General features: G+C 37.0%; 1 protein-coding gene and 1 pseudogene across 1 annotated transcript in view; one reads left to right on the forward strand and one right to left on the reverse strand.

The window, feature by feature from the left end:
- Nucleotides 1-6069: 6069 nt before the first annotated feature.
- LOC115507091 lies at nucleotides 6070-7260 on the forward strand (annotated as a pseudogene).
- A 6802-nt stretch (nucleotides 7261-14062) lies between these two features.
- Nucleotides 14063-17407, reverse strand: part of ABCB7 (ATP binding cassette subfamily B member 7) — a 185779-nt gene continuing 182434 nt past the window's right edge. The window contains exon 16 of the mRNA XM_030305226.1: nucleotides 14063-15334. Coding sequence (XP_030161086.1) covers nucleotides 15119-15334 — 216 coding nt within the window. The 3' untranslated portion in view covers nucleotides 14063-15118. The remainder of the gene's footprint in view (nucleotides 15335-17407) is intronic.

Raw genomic sequence — 17407 nt, forward strand, 5'->3', positions numbered from 1 at the left:
TGTAGGTGGAATCTAAGTGATCAGCAGGACGCGCGGTGAGCCCAGCGTCCTCCTACACCGCCATCTTCCTGAGTAGTTCAGTTGGCTACTTTCAAACGTAGAGTCATGGTTTAGAACTATCATATATAACTTGGAATTGCTATGCTACTTCTGTCCTGTATAATTAAGTTTTGTAGTCTGTTGACTGTTGAACCTTTTTTTTTCTGTAGAAAATATGTACCCAGTAAGATTATGATGCTTCAAGATGATCTCCAATACTTATGACCTTGAGAAGATGTAGACTTTAGATGGGAAGTGCCTGAGAGATTCTCCCTCCTAATCTTCCTCGTTACTCACATATGGCCTTAAGTGGTTTCCTTCTATTACGCACTTTCCCTCTGATGTAGGACATGACAGTCAGAAAAGGTCCTTCCTGGAACTGTGGGGAAAAAACCCACTAAATATAAAGGACCTGACTCTTGATCAGTGATGCTTTCAAAGAAAGATCTTGATCAAAAGGGGGAAATGTGAAAATTAATAAAGGGAAATCTCACTAAAATAGAGTTGGGAGGTTTGGCATGGGGAGCTCTCACACCCTACCACTCACAGTCAGTTGCAGACCCAACAGGAAGGGACCTTGAACCATGGATACTACTTTACTACCCCAGCAGGAGGAAGAAAGACTTCTTCCTCTACCAGCAACATCTCAGCCAATGAAAAGCTACTATATCTAGAACTCCCAGGTTACTCCAATGAACTTTTTGTTTATAAACATCTTTCCCAACTCCTCACTTTCCTCTATAAAAGAGCATTCCACTCCTTTGTTGGGTGGACTTGCCTAAGATTTTGACATAGCTTGCTTTTCCTAGATTGCAATTACCTGCTATTCCTGAATAAACCTACATTTTGCTGGTAAAATAATGGGCAGTTTTATTTTTTAAGGTTAACACAGAACAGCATATGTACAAAAGACATCTTGTGTCATGAGCCACATGATAACACAGGCTGTAGTCAATATCCTTATTTTATACCCATTAGCAGTAACTTCCCATTCCTCTGCCACACACCCCTATCCCTAGGCAACCACTAACCTACCTTCTATTCCTATAGATTTGCATGTTTTAGAGTGGAAGAATACAATATATGGGGTCTATATGTAACATGGATTAGTACTTCATTACTTATTTTTATTTCCATGTAATATTCCATTATATGGATATAAAGTATTTTATTTATCCATTATCAGTTGATGGGCATTTGTGTTGTTTACACTTTTGTGCTATTTTGAATGATGTTACTATCTAGGAGTGGAACTTGGAGGAACTATCAGACTGTTTTCCAATATAGTTGCACCGTTTTACATTCCTACCAGCAATGTATGAAAGTCCAAATTTCTCCCCATCCTTACCAACATTATTTTTTCTTATTTATTATAGCCATCCAGTGAATGTAAAGTGGTATCTCCCTGTGGTTTTGGTTTGTATTTCCCTAATGGCAAATGATGTTGAGCAACTTTTCATGTGCTTATTGGATATTTGTATATCTTCTTTGGAAAATTTCTATTCAGATCTTCTGCCCATTTTTAATTGGGTTATTAGATTTATTATTATTGACTATAATTGCATTTATATATTCTTTATATATTATGGATACAGTCCTTATCAGATATATTATTTGAAAATATTTTCTCCAATCTAAGAATCTTTTCACTTAAAATTTTTTTAATGTTTTAGAGAGACAGAGAGAGAGAGAGAGAGAGAGAGAGAGAGAAAGAGCGGGGGAGGGGCAGAGCGAGAGGGAGACACAGAATCTGAAGCAGGCTCCAGACTCTGAGCTGTCAGCACAGAGCCCAATGTGGGGCTTGAACCCATGAACCATGAGATCATGAACTGAGCCCAAGTCAGATGCTTAACTGACTGAGCCACCCAGGCACCCCACACTTTTTTAAAAAGTATTTTTTATTGAGGTAAAATTGTTATCTAAGTTTCAGGTGTACATTATAATCCAACATCTGTATGCACTACAAAGTGATCACCACTAAAAGTCTAGTTACAATCCCTCACAATTGATGGATATAATTGATCCCTTTAAGTCTATTTTGCCCACTTCAAACCCCACTTCCCCTTTGGTAACCACCAATCTATTTTCTATATCAATGAGTTTCTGTTTTGTTTGTTCATTTGTTCTTCTTAGATTCTGCATGTAAGTAAAGTCATATATTTGTCTTTCTCCATATGACTTATTTCACTTAGCATAATACTTTTAAGGTCCATCCATGTTGCTGCAAATGACAAGATTTTGTTCTTTTTTATGGCTGAGTAATATTCCATTGTGTGTATACATACCACATTTTCTCTATCCATCCACTGATCATCGTTTAGGTTGTTTCCATTTCTTGGCTATTGTAAATAACGTTGCAGTGAACATACGGTTGCATATATGTGCATAGGGGCACAAATCAGTGTTTTTGTCTTGGTATTCTTTGTATAAATACCCAGACATAGAATAGCTGAATTATATGGTAGATCTATTCTTAATTTTTGGAGGAATCTCCATACTGTTTCTATAGTGGCTGCACCAACCAACATTCCCATCAACGGTGTGTGAAAGTTTCACTTTCTTCACATCCTCTCCAACACTTACTTTCTTTTTACTTTCTTGATGGCATCATTTGAAGCACAAAAGTTGTTAATCTTATGTTCAACTTATCTATTTTCTCTTATGTTGCTTGTGTTGTTGACCACTGACTAAATTCAAGGTCATAAAGATTTACTGTTTTCTCCTTAGAGTTCATAGTTTTAGTTCTTACATTTAGGTTTATGATCTACTTTAGTTTTTATATGTGGTGTGAAGGAGTTTACATTGTTTTTTTGCATGTGGATATCCAGTTCTCTCAGCACCATTTGCTGAAGAGCATCTTCTTTCCCCATTTAACCATCTTGGCACCCTTTCTCAGAAATCAATTGGTCACAAATGTAATGGCTTATTTCTGGACTCTCAATTGTATTCCACTGATCTATATTTCCATCCTTATGCGAGTTCCACACACATCTTGATTACTGTAGTTTTGGGATCAGTTTTGCATTTGGGAAGTTAGAGTCCTCTGTTTTTATTGTCTATTTGCCCTGGATAGAACCTCCAGTACAACAGCAAACAGAAGTGGCAAAAGTAGATGTTTTGTCTGATTCCTGATGTTAGCAGGACAGCATTCAGTTTTTCACCAATAAGTATTATTTTAACTGTGAGGTTTTTGTAGATGGCCTTCATCAGATTGAAGAAGTTTCCTCATATGCCTACTTTATTTTTTTTTTTTAATTTTTTTTTTCAACATTTATTTATTTTTGGGACAGAGAGAGACAGAGCATGAACGGGGGAGGGGCAGAGAGAGAGGGAGACACAGCATTGGAAACAGGCTCCAGGCTCTGAGCCATCAGCCCAGAGCCCGACGCGGGGCTCGAACTCACGGACCGCGAGATCGTGACCTGGCTGAAGTTGGACGCTTAACCGACTGCGCCACCCAGGCGCCCCTTTTTATTTATTTATTTATTTTTAATTTTTTTTTTCTCATATGCCTACTTTATTAAGTATTTTTATCATGAAAGGATGTTGGATTTTGTCAAATGTTTTTCTTCATCTATTGAAATGATCATATGTTTTTTGTCCTTTATTCTATTACTGTAGTATATTACATTGATTTTGGATTCTAGTAATCTTACATTTCCAGGATAAATCCCATTTGGCTATAATGTACAACCCTTTCAAAATGTTGGATTCAGTTTGCTAGTATTTTATTGAGGATTTCACTATCTATCTATCTATCTATCTGTCATCTATCCATCCATAGGTATCAGGATCTCTTGAAATGAGTTGGGAAAAAAATCCCTCATCTTCTATTTTTTGGAAAATTTTGTGAAGTATTGGTATTAATTCTTCTTGAATTACATTCAGTTGGTGAAGCCATCTAGGACTGGGATTTTCTTTGTGGGTAGTTTTTGGATTAGTAATCTAATCTCTTTGCTTGTTATAGATCTGTACTGCTTGGCTATTTCTTCACAAGCCTGTTTCAGTAGTTTGTATTTGAGAATTTGTCCTTTTCATCTAAGTTATCTGGCTTGTTAGCATATAGCTCTTCATATTTTTTGCAGTCTTTTTTACTTGTGTAAAATTGGCAGTAATATCCTTTCATTCTTTTTTGTTTGTTTACTAATTTGAGTCTTCACTGTTTTGTTACTGGTCTAGTTTAAAAAATTTAGTTTTGTTAATCTCTGCAAAGAACCAACTTGTGGTTCTGTTAATTTTCTCTACCGATTTTCTATTCTCTATTTCACTAATTTATGCTCCAAACATTTTTTTTTTTGCTTGCTTTTGGCTCAGTTTGCTCTTCTTTTTCGAGTTTCTTAAGGTAGAAGTTTAGGTTACTGATTTGAGACATTCCTTCTTTTAAAATATAGGCATTTAGGGGAGCGTGGGTGGCTCAGTTAGTTGAGCATGGACCCCCGTTTTCTGCTCAGATAATGATCTCAGGGTTATGGGTTTGAGCCCCATGTTGGGCTCCACACTCAACGTGGAGCCTGCTTAAGATCTTCTCTCTCTCTGCTCCTCTCCCCCTCTCGTGCTCTCACTCTAAAATAAAAATAGAAATAAAAAATAAAAAAAATAAAATACAGGCATTTATAACTATAAAATTCCCTTGAGTGACAGCTTTAGCTGCATCCCATACAGTTTTTTTTTTCGATTTTCATTCATCTCCAAGTTATTTTCATTTCCCCTTGTGATTTCTTCCTTGGCACATATTTAAAGTGTGTTAATTTCCTTCCTGAGCTGCCCAAGTTTTCCTCCTCTATTACTGATTTCTAATATTTTTATTGTAGCCAGAGAATATCTTTTGTATGATTTCAATCTTAAAATTTATTGAAGCTTGTTTTTTTGGCCTAGCATATGGTCTATCCTTAAGAATGTTCCATGTGCTGGGGAGAATATGTGTTCTGTTTGTTTTCTATTTCCTTGATCTTCTGCTTATTCTATCTATCATTGAAACTGGGGCCTTGAAATCTTCCAATATTATTGTTGAATTGTCTTATTTCTCCCTTCAATTCTGTCAGTTTTTGTTTCACCTATTTTGATAGGTTCTTAGGTGCATATATGTTTAAAATTGTTATATCTTCCTGACAGATTGACTTTCTAATCTTTATGAAATGTACCTTTTTATCTTTAGTAGCATTTGTTTTAAAGTTATTTTGTCTGATATTAATATAGACACTTCAACTCTCTTATGGTTGGTGCTTGCATGATATATATATTTCCCATCCTTTATTTTCATCCGATTTGTATCTTTGAATATGAAGTTCTTTTCCAATAGACAGGATAACCATTGGATCAAGTTGGAGCTTGATTTTTTATTCAATCTGACAATCTCTGCCTTTTGACTTGATTATTTAATCCATATCTAATATTGTTACATCTTCCACTTTAATTTTTTCTATATGACTCAGGTCTTTTTTTCTATTCCTACTTTATTGTCTTCTTTTATATTAAGTGGATATATTCCAGTGTAACATTTTGATTTCTACAATGTTTTAAGTATATTAAAGCTACTTTCTTAGTGGTTTTTCTAAGGCTTATCAAAATTTACCTCATATTTACACTGATTAGTTCCAGTGAAATATATAACCTTTACTCCTATATAGCTCCTTTCCATCCCTTTTGTACTATTATTGTTATACCTATTACATTTATATATTACACTTATATGCATATACATTTTTATATATGTCAAACTCAACAATACATAGATAAAACTATTAGTTTATATGATCTTATATCTTTCAAAACATCTAAGAGGAGGGCAGGTTTATATTCATAGTTTGTTATGTTAATCGTCTTATATACTATTTCTGGCTCTCTTCATTTGTTCTTGGGGATTCTAGGTATCATATGGTTTCATTTCAAAGAATTATTTTCATTACTCCCAGAGAGCTTTGTTTCCACCCCCAACAAAAGAATACACATTGATTCATGTGGTTGTTTTCTAAGTCAACTTAAGTGAAGTTCTAAAATTCTCTTGCTCTACCGGCAGCATTAGGTGGCAGAATGTCTTACAGGAAATTCTCCACTCCCAAAGCACGGGTCCCTGGGTCTTGTGTCCTAGAAATGCAGTAGCTGGCACTATAGGAAGGTGAAGAATTTTCCCAAGGATGGCTCTTCCAAGCCTGTCCCCCTCACAGCCTTACTGGGCTACAAGGCTGGCCAGACTCACATTGTGCGGGATGTCAACAGGCCATGATCCAAGGTGAACAAGGAAGTTATGGAGGCTGTGACCATTGCGGAGACACCACCCATGGTGGTTGTGGGCATCATGGTCTATGAGGAAACCCCTCAATGCATCCACACTTTTAAGACCATCTTTGCTGAGCACATCCATTAGGTGTGCAGAAGGCACTTCTATAAAAACTGGCATAATTCTAAGGCCTTCACTAAAAACTGCAAGAAGTGGCAGGATGATAATGGCAAGAAGCAGCTAGAGCAGGACTTCAACAGCATGAAGAAGTACCACCAGCTTATCTGTGTCATCACCACATGCCAGATTGCCTCTATGCCAGAAGAAGGTCCACCTCATGGAGATCCAGGTGAATGGAGGTACGGTAGCTGAGAAGCTGAGCAGCAGCTGCCTGTGAACCAAGTTTTTGGATAGAATGATACAATAGATGTCATTGGTATTACCAATGGAAAGGTTACAAAGAGGTCACCAGCTGCTGGCACATCAAGAAGCTACCCTGCAAGACCCACCAGGGGCTGCACAAGGTTGGCTGTATTGGGCATGGCATCTTGCCTGAGTGGCCTTCTCTGTGGCACGGGCTAGGTAGAAAGGCTACCATCATCACCACACTGAGATCAACAAAAAGATCTACAAGATTGGCCAGGGCTAACTCATCAAGGATGGCAAAATGATTAAGAACAATGCTTCCACTGATTATGATCTCTCTGACAAGAGCATCAATCCTCTGAGTAGCTTTGTCCACTATATGGTGAAGTGACCAGAGACTTTGTCATGCTGTGTGGTGGGAACCAAGAAGCAAGTGCTTACTCTCTGCAAGTCCTTGCTGGTGCAGACCAAATGGTGGGCCCTGGAGAAGACTGATCTTAAGTTCATTGTTACCATCACCAAGTTTGGCCATGGCTAATTCCAGAGTGTGGAGAAGAAAGCATTTATAGGACCACTTAAGAAAGACTGAACTGCAAAGGAAGAAGGAGCTTAATGTCAGGAGCAGATTGTACAGCTGGTGGGATCTCAATAAACATTATTTTCCAGTGGGGAAAAAAGTAAATTCTCCTAAAAGAAAGAAAAAACATGCAATTATACCGTCTTTTATTAATATCTACAATGAGTGACTTTATTGGTGCTGTGTGTGTGTGTGTGTGTGTGTGTGTATTTGGATTACTGTCTGGTGTCACCTGCTTTTTGCCTGAATTTCCTTTGTATTTTTGGGTAATATATATTTACTAGCAATGTTTTTTTTTTTTTATTTATAACATCTTAGAGGTTAGAGTGGAAGAGAGCCAAAGCATAAGAGACTCTTAAAAACTGAGAACAAACTGAGGGTTGATGGGGGGTGGGAGGGAGGGGAGGGTGGGTGATGGGTATTGAGGAGGGCACCTTTTGGGATGAGCACTGGGTGTTGTATGGAAACCAATTTGACAATAAACTTCATATATTGAAAATAAATAAATAAATAAATAAATAAATAAATAAATAAATATTTATAACATCTTTATTTCACTTGACTTTTGAATGATAGTTTTGGATGATAGTTTTTAAATTTCAGAAATTTGAATATGTAAATCCTTCTGTCTTCTGGCTTTCAGTGTTCCTTATGAAACTTTACCTGTTAATCATACTGTGGTTTCCTTGCATATAAGGAGTCATTTTTCTCTTACTGCTTTTACAATTTTCTCCTTATCTTTAGCTTTGAACATCCAAATTGGTGTTTGTTGATCTTTTTTGGCATGTAATGTTTTTCATCAAATTTAGATGTTTCCATCCGTCTCTTTGAAAGTTTTTTCTCCTTTCCTCTCTTCTGCTTACATTATGAATATGTTGGTATTCTTTTTTTTTTTTTATTTTTTTATGAAATTTATTGACAAATTGGTTTCCATACAACACCCAGTGCTCATCCCAAAAGGTGCCCTCCTCAATACCCATCACCCACCCTCCCCTCCCTCCCACCCCCCATCAACCCTCAGTTTGTTCTCAGTTTTTAACAGTCTCTTATGCTTTGGCTCTCTCCCACTCTAACCTTTTTTTTTTTTTTTTTTTCCTTCCCCTCCCCCATGGGTTCCTGTTAAGTTTCTCAGGATCCACATAAGAGTGAAACCATATGGTATCTGTCTTTCTCTGTATGGCTTATTTCACTTAGCATTACACTCTCCAGATCCATCCACGTTGCTACAAAGGGCCATATTTCATTTTTTCTCATTGCCACATAGTACTCCATTGTGTATATATACCACAATTTCTTTATCCATTCATCAGTTGATGGACATTTAGGCTCTTTCCATACTTTGGCTATTGTTGAGAGTGCTGCTATGAACATTGGGGTACAAGTGCCCCTATGCATCAGTACTCCTGTATCCCTTGGATAAATTCCTAGCAGTGCTATTGCTGGGTCATAGGGTAGGTCTATTTTTAATTTTCTGAGGAAACTCCACACTGTTTTCCAGAGCGGCTGCACCAATTTGCATTCCCACCAACAGTGCAAGAGGGTTCCCGTTTCTCCACATCCTCTCCAGCATCTATAGTCTCCTGATTTGTTCATTTTGGCCACTCTGACTGGCCTGAGGTGATACCTGAGTGTGGTTTTGATTTGTATTTCCCTGATAAGGAGCGACGCTGAACATCTTTTCATGTGCCTGTTGGCCATCTGGATGTCTTCTTTAGAGAAGTGTCTATTCATGTTTTCTGCCCATTTCTTCACTGGGTTATTTGTTTTTCGGGTGTGGAGTTTGGTGAGCTCTTTATAGATTTTAGATACTAGCCCTTTGTCCGATATGTCATTTGCAAATATCTTTTCCCATTCCGTTGGTTGCCTTTTAGTTTTGTTGGTTGTTTCCTTTGCTGTGCAGAAGCTTTTTATCTTCATAAGGTCCCAGTAATTCACTTTTGCTTTTAATTCCCTTGCCTTTGGGGATGTGTCGAGTAAGAGATTGCTACGGCTGAGGTCAGAGAGATCTTTTCCTGCTTTCTCCTCTAAGGTTTTGATGGTTTCCTGTCTCACATTTAGGTCCTTTATCCATTTTGAGTTTATTTTTGTAAATGGTGTGAGATAGTGGTCTAGTTTCAACCTTCTGCATGTTGCTGTCCAGTTCTCCCAGCACCATTTGTTAAAGAGGCTGTCTTTTTTCCATTGGATGTTCTTTCCTGCTTTGTCAAAGATGAGTTGGCCATACGTTTGTGGGTCTGGTGTCCTACATTTCTCGAAAATATTTTTCATTATTTTTAATCTCTGTTCTTCAGATTACATAATCTCTTATTGATCCAAGTTTGCAGATTCTTTTTTCAGCCAGCTCAGACATACTATTGAGCTCCTGTAATAAATTTCTTTTCAGTTACTTTACTTCTCAACTCCAGAATTTCTATTTGGTTCTTTTAAAATAATGTCTATTTCTTTACTGATAAACCTTTGTGTGCAACATCCACCATCTGTGCCCCTTAAGGTAGCATTTATTGCCTGCTTTTCTTGTGTATGGGTGATGCTTTCCTGTTTCTTTGCATTTATAGTTTTTTGTTATAAAGTAGACATTTTACAATAGTATCTTATAACAACCTGGATAATGATCCTCCTCCTCTGGGGGATTGGTATTTGCTTGGTTGTTTATTTGCTCCACAGTGTGCAGGCTGATGTTATTTCTTTTAGTCTAGCTACCTAAGGGTTGTGTCTGGGTGGGCATAATGCACTTGTTGGCAAGATTTTTACTCTTGGACATGCATGTGGTTGGAGGCTGCTATATGTCAGAGGGTTTTCTTTTGACCCACATTCAACCAGGGACTAGTAGCTGGGAGGTTCCTGCTCTGTTCTGGAGAGCACAGTTTTACACAAATACATAGTCTTCCAGATTGCCAAGGATGTGTATTTTACTTTTAAGGCTGTGTTCCTAATAGTCACCTCTAGATCAGAGCAATTTTTGTGTTCCTAAAGGTCACCTCTAGATCAGAGCAATTTATTGTTCAGTGTCTGGTCAAGTTCCCTGTGCCAGCAAAGCTTTTACTCTGTGTGATGGGTCTGCATGTATTAAGAAATGCTTTTAAGTCTGCCCCATGTTCTGCTCTAATTGTCCTGAGAAGGTGTAGCCCAGCACATGCATATAGTCTTTTCAATCTTGAGTTGACTGTGCTCCCAGGAGGGCTCTTTTTGGTTTCCTCTTGGTTTCTCTTTATTAAAATTCTGGCTGCTCTGCTGCTTTGCTTGCACCAGCTCCTCCTATTTGCTCTCCACCAAAATCTCGTTTTTGACAATGTCCTTAGGGACAGAGTTCTCCATGCTGTTTCAAATGAAGTCAATTCCCTCAGGCAGAGTGGTGGAATTCTTTGTCCTCACTGTATACCTTCCACTTAGAAAGAAGCTGTGCACCACTGAACTGAAGCTGGGGGTAAGGGGCCTAGAGTAAAACCACTACTTTACGAGTGGGCACTGGGGCATGGTGGAAGTCCCTGGTTTTCTGGGGTTTTTTCCTCCTTGAGTGGAACACCCAAACTTTGAGTAAGCTAGGGTGGAAAAAACCAGGGCCTCAGTATTCTCAGCCTGCACACAGAATAGTGCTTCCACTCAAAGAATGGAGGCTTGGTGGTAGAAGGGATCACCAGTCCTTTTGGCTGTGCCTGTGTGGAATAAATTTCTGCAACACAAGGTTGAGGGGATAAGAAATACAGGCAGCTACTCATGCCAGGTTGAAACCACAGCCCCAGAGTGGGAGCTGGGGGGAGGATCCCTACCTCCTCCCAAGATCTTCACCATAGCTGCTGAGAATAGAGCACCCAAGGTAGAGCTTCTGTAACATAGACCTGGTATGGTAGAGGATATGCAGGTAATTCTCCAAATGCCACACACTCTTGCTGTTCCTACTGATATTTAATAGGTTTTCTTGAATCAGTATTTTTCTAATTGCTATATGCCCTTTGGACATTTCTGGAAACTTTAAATGATTGTTTTTTTTTAAATAATTCCAAATAGTTAAATTGTTTTTCTGGAGAGAGGGTCTACTGAGCTCCTTACTTCACCATTCTGGAAATCTCACCCTTCAATATATTTTTAATTTTTTTTTTTCAACGTTTATTTATTTTTGGGACAGAGAGAGACAGAGCGTGAACGGGGGAGGGGCAGAGAGAGAGGGAGACACAGAATCGGAAACAGGCTCCAGGCTCCGAGCCATCAGCCCAGAGCCTGACGCGGGGCTCGAACTCACGGACCGCGAGATCGTGACCTGGCTGAAGTCGGACGCTTAACCGACTGCGCCACCCAGGCGCCCCTCAATATATTTTTAAACTTAACTTCTGAGTGGAAATGTGGTCCAGCAAAAAGAGAAATGGAGAGGTGTCAAGAGCCAGGATTTTCATTCCAACTTGGCCTCTAGCAAGCTGAATGACTTCTCTTGAAATTCAGTTTCCTCATTTGTAGAAAAAGGAAATTGTATTAAAGACCTCTACATTCCTTCCAACTCTAAAATCCTATGATTTTATGAAGTAGAAATGGAATAGAAAGTAATCAGTGAAAAAAACATTCTTCTGTAGCTGTGTGAGAATAGGAAATAATAAAATAATCCACTACGTTTTTTAAACCAAAACTGTTCCTGCTTGTTTTTAATTAAAACATGCACTTCATTTCCAACTTTAATCAAAATGTTACCTTAATGCATGCTTTACAGTCAAGAAATTTCTTCACCCCAAAGGTTTCCTTTCTAACCATTAGAACTGAAAAACTTGGGGCAACGGAAAGTTGCCTTTCACTGATTGGTCATCAAAAATATGACAGCTTAATGCTAAGTGAAAGCACTACAATTTACTACCATTTTACCCATATTATGAATTCTGCAATTACTTTCTCTCTGAGACAAGTCCAAGTTTTCACCTTCTGCATAAGGCTCTAAGGCCATACCCCCAAGAGTGTCTATTAATTATCCATACTTATTTTGAATGTGTGAATGACAAAATGTCAGTTCTCCCTATGCACCACAGAAAAGAGTTGCTTCATTGGGCCACCCATTTCTAGTCACAAAGACATAGTTTCTTTAGTAATAATTATCTGCACAAATTGTTATAACAATAAAACTGTGATAAAGAGCCTTTCTTTCTGAGTAGTTTTGTCTTACTAATCAGTTTTAACCTGTTTATTTGACTTAATATTGTCATTTAGTATAGTTTATATTCAAAATCTATATACTCAAAGCAGGGGGAGAAAGGACTTTATATAATTTAAGAAAACTGCCAATGCAAATATATTTCAAAGCTTTCAACTACTAATCCAAAACAGAATATCCTATGATAAAGCTACAAGGTATATACAAATTATGAATATATATTGGCAAAAGTTGCCACTCATGGACACATCCAGCAATTAGGAAGAATGAGAGCAAGATGGCAATATGGACAAAGTGAGCCAGAACCAAGTAATCATAAATCTTTAAATATCTTGCCCTTGTGCTCGCTTCGGCAGCACATATACTAAATATCTTGCCCTTAAAGCAAAACTTATTTTTAAACTAACCATCTGTGCAAACCAATCATTGTCAACAGCTAAAGGGAAAAGGCAAAATATTTATCTTAAGGTGTATTACAGATGCAGATCCCTGTAGAGGAAACATAAATGCATACTTTCAGTTTGTCCAAATGCCAAGGCCTCTTTCTGGTTCTCACAGCTGACCCTTAGACATGAACTGTTCAATAATTTCCAAATCAGCTTATCTGCTCACCAAGATATTTCTATGTTAAAAACCTTCAGGAAGGCATTTGGCTCAAATGATTTCTATGATTCCCTTTCTATGATTCCCAAATTTCCCTAGTTTCAACTTAATTGTTGTAAGCTGGGATTCCCTTAGGAAGAAAATATATAATCTTTAAAAAAAAGAAATATAAGGAATAAAACCCTATCATCTTGCTCCATTTTCAGAGCCCATATTCTAAAACTGTAGATTATTCATTTCAATCCATTAAAAAATAGTTTCAACACTGATTTAAAAATTTATACTTTATAATGTCTTATGTGAATATGTATTATAATGTAAAATTATGAATATACAATATTGTAATGTAAAATTATTATGCTATAATAAATGCCCCTTTTCTTGATGTTTCTTAGTGAATCATCCTAGGAAGGTTTTCTTTCATTTTGTCTATTATTTCACTGTATAGAACCATCTTTTTTTTTTTTTTTTGTATATGTTACTTTTTTTTTTTATATATGAAATTTATTGACAAATTGGTTTCCATACAACACCCAGTGCTCATCCCAAAAGGTGCCCTCCTCAATACCCATCACCCACCCTCCCCTCCCTCCCACCCCCCATCAACCCTCAGTTTGTTCTCAGTTTTTATCAGTCTCTTATGCTTTGGCTCTCTCCCACTCTAACCTCTTTTTTTTTTTTTTCCCTTCCCCTCCCCCATGGGTTCCTGTTAAGTTTCTCAGGATCCACATAAGAGTGAAACCATATGGTATCTGTCTTTCTCTGTATGGCTTATTTCACTTAGCATTACACTCTCCAGTTCCATCCACGTTGCTACAAAAGGCCATATTTCATTCTTTCTCATTGCCACATAGTATTCCATTGTGTATATATACCACAATTTCTTTATCCATTCATCAGTTGCTGGAACCATCTTAATATGATGAAGTTAAGAGAAAAATATTTAAGATTTGTTTAATGGCCCTTACAATAACTGTGTTTTTCAGGTAATTCAAGTTTTCATTAGCTGAAAATACTGGTTAATGACCACATGATCCAATGGTCTAGAGACACCTCTAATCCTATGAACAGATAATAGCTTCTTCAAAAATAAAAGAAGCTATTCAAATTGGAAAACAGAGGAGCTTCTAAGTGAATATTTACCAACATTTTATTCATTACTTCTAGCAGGTAAAACTTGATTATTTTGTTTGGGTTCTTCCTTGTTATGTCACACTTAAAGGAACTCATTACATTACTGAAAAAGGAAGGGAAAAATCTTGTAATAAATTCTGAACTGTCAACACAGATTCAAGTCCTGATCACCTAGAGTACATATACATAAATCTTCTCCTACTTACCTAAAGGTCATTAATAATTTTTAAGTGGTTGTTGCTTTATCTACATGTGTGAGCATGTGCACACACACACACATATGTGCATGCATACATTCCATTTAGTTTTTTGTTTGTATAACTTTAGACAGCAAAAGCACTATAGTTAAGATGGAAATAAAAAAGGCAATTAACTTCCTAAGCTTTTTAGATATTCCCAGGATGACAACTCTCAAGTTACATCAGGGTTTTAAGTATTTAAAGAGAATGGTATAAATTTTGGTTCAAAACAAAATCAATGCCTCATTTTGATGAAAAAATAAAATTCCCATGACTAGGAATGCCAGTTAATGATGAAGAACATTCTACACACATACATGAGAATTAAGGAAGGTTTTTCTTCCAAAAGATACGCAGTGGCAAATACTTTTAAAAACACCCTTTCTATAATTGTAGTATTTCAGTGGGGAGGGAGGCAGAGAAACTACCCTCTTTTGTTGTTTAAGAAATGGATAATTTCCATCTAAATTATCAGCATAAAGGAGATTTAAAAAACTACAAAAATTTGGAAGCCAATATAATTCATCTGGTTATGGGTATCAAATGGCTATTAGGCCGCAAAAAATGGAAATGGGGTAAAGTCAAATAGTAACAAAAACTATGTTTTGGGTACAACTAAGGTAGTAACAAGGAAATAATCTTGGAATAAATATAGATGTCACATTGAACAGACTGTAAAAGATGTAAAACTCAAATTCCTTTTCAAATAAATCTTATCTAAATGAACAATTATAGAAAATGGGAATGTAGGATTTTTTTTTTAACAAAACAATTCTGCTTCAGTGCAAATGTGTCAAAAAAATGTCTCATGCACCTTAGCAGGAACAGTTTCCACAGCCTTTTACACTGTTGACAATTTCTTCTTGTAGTTTCTTCCTTTCCTCCTCTTTGGACATATTTTCTTCCTTTGCATCCCATTTGGGGTTATCATGGTTCTGTACACAACTGCTCTGTGTGTGCCACATTTCTGAATAGATACTGCCAGGGTTACCAAGCAAACCATGGTGGGTACCACGTTCAGCTATCTTACCCTAAAAACCAAAAGCAAGAGAAACATAGAAAAAGGTCATATAACTAGCATAATAACTGAAAATACACAGTACTTTCTAACTAAGGATTTTGAAGGATTAGTATTCGTTAAAATACCTCTCCCAATTCCTCATCCATAGTACAAGTAGAAAAAATGAGGTACGAATGCTTTCTTCACTGTTAAGCTATTAGCCCAGAAAACAAACAAAAAGCTATGAAATCCTATATATTGTAAACCACTTCACTCAAAAGAAATAAAATTCTAAACCAATTTGACAATTTCATATTAAAAAATACAGATAATAAAAAATAAAATAAAATAAAATTCTAATGTTCCATTTTTCATTTTGAAGGGAAGAAAAGGAAGGTGAAAAAAATTTAAAGGCAATTATAATTGGTAAATATTTAATCAAAAGCACTGTTATTTATTACAGGGACTTAAAAACAGTATCTTGAAATCCTTACGTGTACTTTAAAATGAAAAAGATTTCTCCAAGAAAAGCTTACTTCTTCCAGTAGCTATTTTTGTGAACAATGGATATTAAACTTAACATTGCACAGATTTGGTGTAGATTCCAAACTCTTATCTACAATTAGTCTCTTGACAGCTACTGTTAAACATGCTGGGAGACAAAAGGAATTTTGTCACTTTTACTGGTACTCCTGGTTATGGGACCTTTACAAATACACCCTTAAGCAAAATAACTAAAATTTGTTCCCACATCTGAGTGTTTAATTTAAGGCTCTTTTATTGCTAGCTAGGCAGTTTGAAAAAGAACTGTTTTGTTCAGCTATTTAATTCCCTAGGATTATGAAGAATGTAGTTCTCAACCTTGGTATATGTGGACCACTTCACTGGTACAAAACACCCCATGGATTACATACAGTTGAACCTGATGTGGGGTTCAATCCCATGACCTTGGGATCATGACCTGAGCTGAAATCAAGAGTCATTATGTTCAACCAACTGCACCACTCTGGCACCCCTATTTTCTAGGCCTTTTCACTGAACAGTTAGGAATTTTATCATCATCTTGAATTCACGTTGATAATTCTGCTCCAGTATAACATTACAAGGATGCTCCTCTTCTCCCATTCCCTATTTGTACTCTTCTCCCAAGTAAGACCACTGTTTTCTAACAACATCAATATATTTACTCACAAGCTCAGTCTTAAAATATACACAAAATAGTTTCAAAATGGCTACTCCTATACCAATACCAATACCACTTATTATTAGGTTCAAATTTTGAGTTATTTTTGTCTTATGTTCCACTGAGGTTAAATAATCAAAATGATGTGTCCAACAGTTATTTGGATTGTTTTTCGTTTGCATATTTATGTTATGAATTTGTTATGCAGTTAGTTTCACTTTTTTTCTGCTTGTAATTACTTCCTATATTTCCCAATCCTTGTTGAGTTTCAATATTTTAAGTATATAAAAACAGTACCATGGTTCAAAAGTAAAAATAATGTAAAAAAGGAGTTAAGATGGCAGTGTAGTAGGAGGACAATAGGCTTGCCTTGTCCCTCAAACATAGCTAAATAACTATCAAATCATTCTGAATATCTAAGAAATTGATCTGAGGATTGACAAAACAAAATGTACAACCAGAGGGAAAGAGAAGCCCACACCGTAGAAGGTAGGAGGTGTGGAGATGTGGTTTGTTGGAGAAATGAGTTTCAAGTGCTGTGGAGTGGAGTCGAGAGAGGAGTGCACAGGGGATCACACAAGGAAAATACTTCCTCAAAGGCACTGACTGGGAAAATGAGAGGGGCTGACTTTGGTGAGGCTTTTCAACCAGTGGGGCTCAAAGACTGAAGTTTTAGAGGTCCTTGATGTGGCTGGTATAGAGCTCTGAAGATGTGGCAGTGCTCTTGTAGAGAAGGCAGGCAGGTAACCTGGGGGCAAATGGCATGATCTGAAGATCTCCTGAGATACTCCCCTTTCTTGGAGCCATCTGAGAGAGGTGGTATTGCCTCTCTAGGGACAAAGAGCCAGCAGACAACATAGAAGACACCAGGGAGTTCCTTAGGGCAGAGATAAAAGAGCTTAAAACCAATCAGGCCAAAAT

The sequence above is a fragment of the Lynx canadensis genome, chromosome X (genome assembly GCF_007474595.2).
Source record: "Lynx canadensis isolate LIC74 chromosome X, mLynCan4.pri.v2, whole genome shotgun sequence".
NCBI classification, from domain to species: domain Eukaryota; kingdom Metazoa; phylum Chordata; class Mammalia; order Carnivora; family Felidae; genus Lynx; species Lynx canadensis.